The 7,248-nt window shown below is 41.3% G+C and overlaps 1 protein-coding gene across 1 annotated transcript in view; it reads right to left on the reverse strand.

The window, feature by feature from the left end:
• LOC102562527 (sodium channel protein type 5 subunit alpha) overlaps positions 1-6,864 on the reverse strand; it is a 78,948-nt gene extending 72,084 nt beyond the window's left edge. The window contains exons 1-4 of the mRNA XM_059729366.1: positions 6,625-6,864; positions 4,886-5,004; positions 2,670-2,780; positions 811-939 (exon numbers count right to left, since the gene is read on the reverse strand). Coding sequence (XP_059585349.1) covers positions 811-939; positions 2,670-2,780; positions 4,886-5,004; positions 6,625-6,864 — 599 coding nt within the window. The remainder of the gene's footprint in view (positions 1-810; positions 940-2,669; positions 2,781-4,885; positions 5,005-6,624) is intronic.
• Positions 6,865-7,248: the final 384 nt, after the last annotated feature.

Consider the following 7,248-nt stretch of genomic DNA (forward strand, 5'->3'; position numbering starts at 1 on the left):
AGCCCCGGAGCTGCGGAATTTGCCTGGGCTCTCCCAGCCCGGGAGCTGTGCTGAGGATCCATGCGTGTGTTCACGAGTTGGGTTAAGCAAAATAAAAGCCTGAGCTGAAAAATCGTATCCCATACAGCACTTTGAATGTTTGGAACAATCAAACAAAACCTGGACTAAAACATTTTACCTCTCCGTGCTTTTAAACTGGAAAGAGATAGCAAACAAGACATCTCACATGCGACTTGAACAATGTGGCTCACAGACAGTCTTGACAGGCTTATGCAACTGGAGTATGTTTTAATGCTGTAGCTTAATGGATTTGATTGTATTTCCCAGCCACTGCATTTTCTAATTACAGCTAGATCAAGTTCAAATGTATTTGATGCCAGACTTGATCCACTGACTAACACGGTGTCCATGTATTTGTGGCCATTCTGTCTTCACACGCACACATTCATTCACTCTTTTGGACAAAACGGATACATTGCATCAATCTCTGTCATGTCAGACCCTTTCCTAGTTTCATATAAAATGGTTGTCGGTTCCCATGCGATGGACTACTGCATAAAAACTGTCTTCCTCTCTATGGAGCCTCCCGCTCGTTTTGTGAGACAAATAAGCTGTTCTATGCTTGAAGCCATAAAATAAAGGGGGAAATATGGGTAGTTTTTCAGGTGCAGTTAACACTTGTTCCATCCATTTTTTTTTGTATTTGAGTGCAAAATACAACACTTCAGTGAAAAGTTCTAGAGAAAATAAATACAAGCAAGAAGAATTTAGCCCTCTTAAAGAAATGCACACACATGAAGTCTTACTTACGCCAGAACAATAACAATGAAATCCAGCCAATTCCATGGATCTCGAAGAAAAGTGAATTCATTCAGACAGAATCCTCTTGCCAATATTTTTATCAAGGATTCAAAAGTGTAAATGCCAGTGAAAGTGTACCTGGGGATCAGAGTATCCAAGAAAAGCAAGAGCATCCACAATTAATGGAAGAGGATATGAGTTGCACTCAAGCCTACTCTCTCTCTGGATTCTGACAGCCTCAAGGACCTGAACCAATACCCTCAGCGAGGTAATGGAAAGACTCCGATTGATTTAATTGGGAACTGGCTAACTAATAGGCAATTTGAAATATTAGTTGACATGGCTATCATTATCAGAATCTGGGGCATACTTGTCTGGATTTATAGTTTTCTCTGCTAAAATCTTAAGGTGTTTTGTGTTAGACACCCAAAGTGTGAGGCATCCATTATCAATAGCTACTTGTAAATGAATTCAGCCATATTCCATATCTTCCACTTGTTCAGCACACCAAAATGCTCGTCCAATGCCCTGAGTATTGTTTACTTTGCACCTCTGGTTTCTACTTCTATCCAGAATGTTTAAAAAGCTTTACAGGCTTTTCATTTTAAGGTAGTAATTTTTTACTGTCAGTAAAAGCTTTGCGGGTTTTACTGAGTGCACTTATTTCTGCAAGACAGAAATCCCCTCAGAGAATTCTGAAGGCATTTATTTGGTACTCAGACAATCTGTAGCCTTTTTTACTTAGGAAAAAAACAGATTCTGAAAATATTGTCTGAAGTCTAAGGCTCTCAGTTTCTCTCAGGATTCCAAGAGCCAGGCTTTAAAAAAAATGCCAATTACTGTAATTTTAGTGATAAAAGTATAAGAATTGGCCATTCTGAAAATGCGAGCCTTACTAATAGAGTCACACAGGCAAAAAACATCGGCAGCACTTTTTCTATGAGTAATGAATGCACACATCAACATTGTTCAAATGAATGTAAAACTTTGACCTTGATATCCTTGCTCAATGTTGATTTATAGATTTTCCTGGGTAAGAATGAGTAACAACTGTGGAAGGACTTCAGAACTTAGAATAAAGATAGGTATAGGTAAGATAAATATCAAAATATCTCAGTATTTTTGTGGAGTTAAGATAACCAGATTCTACCCTCACTTACCCAATGAAAATCTACAGTGGGCACATCTACACGTGCACTTTAATATGCAGTATCCTATTTTAAAAGTCACATAAAAACTATAGCACACAGTAAAACAGGCTGCTGTGCATTAAGCGTCACCTAAAAAGTATGTGTTTGCACTACTGAGACTTAGGGCAGTCTAATGTGCGCCAGGGTGCCTGTACATGAGCCGGGAGGCTGCTCTGGCATGCTGTAATTACAGCACATCAAAGCAAACTCGATTAATTGAGTCTGCTGGAGCGTGGTAATTACTGCACTCCAGCCAGCCTCCGCGTCCTCATGTATCAGCACTTCAAAATGGTGGTGGGGTTGCTTTAGCTAAAGCCGCTCTCAGAGCCACTCTAATTCAAGGTCCGCCCCCCTGCCCAGCCACCCACACAGCATGTTTAGAAATGCCTGGAGGTACTAAATTTAATGTGCATGAGGAAAAGTGCATTAATGCACATGCCCATTGGGACTCCAGTGAGTTACTTTGGATTTAAACCGCAGCAAAACAAAGCAGAAGATGATCCCACAACCCCAGCCCATATTGTTTAAGTTTCAACAGAACTAAAATTCCTACCAAGTTCAATATGAGATTATGCTGCACAAGGGCTATAAATGTGGAACATGCACTAATTAACAAGGGAACTAATATATATATATATATATATATATATATATATACACACATACAAAAATACTTACTCAACGTACTTGGTCCAGTTAGGAGATGAAGATGAAGATGCCTTATCAGGTATAAGCACCATGAACACACAATTGGTTATAATAGTACACATAATAAACAAAGTGAATAATGTGAGTAACGAGAGTTAAGGCAAGGAAAACTACAGGGTAATCAGCAACTTCACCATTTTGTTCCATCAGCCTGAATTTGTTTGATTTTAAATCCTGTAGCACACTGAATACTTTCATTTATAGGTATTTATCAAGTTTGAATTGTATCGTGCAATAGGGCACTATTAATGTTATTTATGTTACTGTCACAGTTATGCAATCAAGATGCATCATACCCCCAAGAGCTCACAGTCCAAATGTAAGATGTATTTGATGTAGGGTGCATTTTTTTATCTTCACTTAGAGATGGGGAAGAGAGATGCACAGAGCCTAAGTGACATGAACATACTCACACAGGAAAGGTTTGACAGCAATAGGAACTGAATTCAGATTTCACATGTCTTAGTTCAGTACCTTTGCCAAAGGATGTTCCTTCCTCATACAAGACTTGGGGTATGTCGGGAAAAGATTTCGATGCTCAACATTAGCCTCCTCCTGTCCCTCGTCTTCCCATTTATAATATACTATGCTCCTTTGTGGACATCCGATTCATGAGGCAGTTGTGCATGTGGGAGATGCCCTACTATGCCCTGGAACAAATAGGAGCTTACATAGACCCAACAGCTGGACCACAAGCACAATGACCCTTGTGGAGAAAAGGAGTGTCTAAAGGCCGACCAATCCATGGTGTCCACACCTCACAGGTCAGGGAGGTGATCCCAGGCAAAACAACCAGTGAATTAAGTCTATAATTGAGTTTAGTGGGACTAATTTTGATTCTTACAAGTAAAACTGAGTTCAGTATTAGGCCTTGTATTACCTGTCTGTGTAACAGGTGCTCACCCCAAGGGTGGCTGCTTACTCCTTAGGCTTACTCTCTTTACCTTGGCTGCCACACCTTGTTGTTCTTAGATCTTTAGAAATGGAGGCTGTCCCAGGGATCCCTGATCTCATGTCGGTATTCCAGTGTCTCTACTTTGCCTTATATGCTTATGACATGGCTCCAACTGCCCCTTACACCATGCCTATGACTCACAGATGTTATAAATCAGTGTCTATCACCAGCCCCCTTGGGGCATGGCCTTAGTCCTTGTGACTGGGTCTCTCTGCCTGGGCACTTCATCTAGCTCAGCTACTCCCAGATATAGCTTCCAGGCTTTTCTTCTCCACCCAGGCACTTTGCCTTTGCAGGCTACCCCCAAGTGCAGCATCCCAATCTGTGCTTTGCCTTTGCGGGCAACTCCTGAGCACCATGTCCTGCCCCCCTCAAGCTCTTATCTCTACCCCTTCTGGCCTCCAGGGCCCTGGCCTCAATCCCTGGGCTCCCTTGCCTTGTCTATACCCTTCTTTGAGCTACAGGTCCTCTGGCCCCCTCGGCCTCCAGCAGTGGTCCCTGGCCTTCAGTCTCCCTAGACCCTGGCCCTGCTTCTAGGCCAGTTGAAGCCAGGAGCACCATGGCCCTCCTTGCTTCCCAGCTGTTCAGTTCTCTGCTCTCTCCTGCCCTTCTCCAGGCTACAGACCCTCTAATCCTATCCCTCAGGCCTCTCTGTCCTTCCTTTGCCCTGTTCCCAGGCCTATTGGGACCACCTGCTCCCCCTAGTCCCTTCCTCATACCTCCAGAGTGGCTTACCCAAGCTCAGATGTTAACCAGGACCCCTGCTGCAGCTGTGCTACCCAGGAGCTCCTCTCCCCATGGCTCTCAGGGTTAGAGTCCTGACCAGCTCAGGCCCTGGGCTTACATGCTTCAAGTGCAGGCCCCTCCTGGTCAGGTAACTCTCTAACTGGCTCCTGCCATGCCTGTGGGTTGCTTCTCACTTGGCCTCTTACTTTTAAAGTGATTGGCATGCTAAGCAGACTGTCACAGTCTTCCAAGACCAGTTCCTTGTAGAACTATCCACGCACATTTCTTCCTTCATATACTGAAGACAATCTTTCTAGTAAGCATCATAAGGGAGACAAAATTCTCACCATTTCTAAAATGATTCAGAATGATCTATGTAGTTATTTGTAGCAACTATATACTCGCTTTCAGGAAAAGGCTCTACCTATTTCATGTTCTAAAATACGAGCACGCTATGACTCCCATATTTATTGTAAAATGTTAGTAAAGCCAGTTTAAAGGATATGAATGTACCAAGATTTTAATCACTGCTCTTCGGATCGGATGGAACGGACTAAGAATCCACAAGGCATGTGTAGCACTAAATCGGAAGATTGTTTTCTTCTTGTTCAATACCATAAAAATCTTTAAAGGAAAAAAAATAGAGTTGATACTGAATAACTAAAACTCCTCAGTTATTATTAACTGAAAAGAAGTATTGATATTCATGGCCAGTGTTTCAAATAATTATGGATAGGAGTTTGATCACTGACTTGTTTGTTTGTATGTTTAAATTGGAAGGTTTCTTTATAATTTTGCCTATTTCTTTTGTGACATATAACTTTAAAAAATCATTAAAAGCCACTGTTTTTTCCCATGTAAATTAAGGTCATTATGAAATTGGAAATTATAAGTGTGATACTTTCTTGAAGATTCATCCTAAAATAAGTTATGCACATAGGTAATTTTACTTATGGCCCTATTCCCATTAAACAAATTGGACTCCTTATGTGAATAAAGTTGCCTTCATGTGTAAACAGGTTGCAGATCAAGGCCTTTCTCAGTGTTCACTAAGGTTGATAGTGACTCTGTAAGGCAGGGGTGGCCAACCTGTGGAATGTGCCACAAATGGCACGAGCAGGTTCTGTGTGTGGCATGCGGCAGACAGGGGAGAGGACAGATAGCACAGTGGCAGATGGGGCAGGGAGCAGAAAGTAGAACAGCCAATAATGCCAGGAACTGGGATAAGACGGTGCAGAACTATTTGTGGCATGCCTGCCTAAAATGTTGGACCTCACTGCTATAAAGGATTACAAAGTTAATTACCTTAATTAAAAATATCCTCCACTTGTAAATATTTTTAAACAGCTTCTAATAACTTAGAGTGGAATTCACAAAACAATTTAGGGGCCTAAAATTCTATTATTTTGCATTCCCAGAGGCATTGCAATGCAAGTGACAGTGCTGCACCTATTAGCATCCCTCAAAGAAAAGCTGCATGTAATGTAGTGGCTTTTGTGTATGTAGGCTGCACATGGATCTAATATACTGGAAAACCCTTTATATAAACCAGTAAAAAAAATAGCATGTAGTAACATATTCTCATATTCTGTACTTTCCCAAGTTATATACAGAGTGGGAGAAGTTCACTGACGTAGAAGATTAACATAAATCGTTAAGTACCCCTTTGGCCCCACTTGAGAGAACTAAAGCAGAATACAAGTGTTTCGTACTGATGAATTTCCTTCTGTTTGATTACTGGAGGTGAAAGTTAATCTTTTCATTATGCTATCACTTATTGTGCTATGTGCTTTTTTATTATAACTTACTTAAATACAACCATCCTAATATAGTTAATTCACATCCCCCCGATCTTCCCTCCACATATTTGCGTTTTCACAGACCTGCATTTTGCACACTGGCTTAAGCTTCTATTCCACCCAGAAGAGCATACAAACACCAGCAGACTCTCCCTATGCCTGAAGAAGAGCGTTCATGCCCAAAAGCTTGTAAAGACCAATGTTTCCAACTGCAGTATTTAGTTGGTCTAATAAAAAGATATCACATTTACCCAAACAATCTTCTCTGCCTACTGTCCTAATACAATCCTTCAAAGGGAGCACTCTTCATTTTAATTCTGCAATCCTTCAAGCAAATAAAAAGATGGGTATGGGTATCTGGTTTAAGAGGAATGAAAATCAAAGTCTTCAGTATGAACAACTTATAAAGCAAAGAAAAATAACAAGCATTTTGGGTAGCTCTGACCTTGTGATTACTGTAGTAAGGATCAAGATCCTCCAGTGGTTCCCCAATGAGCTCTGGAGGAGGATTCCCATAGAGAGCAGGCAGTGTTTGAAAAGCCTGCAGATCAAGCTGAGGCCGAGGTTTCTCTTCTGGTTGCTGGTCATGGCATGCCTTCTGGGCAGAGATTTGCTTCTCAATAGCAGCCAAGGATTCACGAGTGAATTTCTGGAAAGTGCCAGAACTTGGTAGCAAATTGGCCATCTTTTCATCCATTTCCTCCTGTAGCAGATTTTATCCCAAGTTGTGGAAACTGCCAAAAAAGAAGAAAGAAGTGGCTACACAAAAGACAAACAGTTGCATTCGACTATGCAGGAAGAAGGCAAGGCAGGGTGGCACTTTAGTGACTACCTGGTTCAGAAGCATGGGCAATGACCTACTTCCTCAGATGCTATGAATGGACCCCCATGGATTTGCCATTTCTAATAATTACTTCTGCTTTTGTAGCTGCCAACCTCTTAGGGAAATATTAAAAACAACTTGCACTATGTAGTTGTAAATGAGGATCTAGAAGGTATTAACTTTAGATTATATGCAACTGATAGGCAGATTCTATAGATTTAGGGCCATTACCTAAACAGCCTCTAA

This window comes from Alligator mississippiensis, chromosome 5, assembly GCF_030867095.1.
Source record: "Alligator mississippiensis isolate rAllMis1 chromosome 5, rAllMis1, whole genome shotgun sequence".
Lineage (NCBI taxonomy): Eukaryota > Metazoa > Chordata > Crocodylia > Alligatoridae > Alligator > Alligator mississippiensis.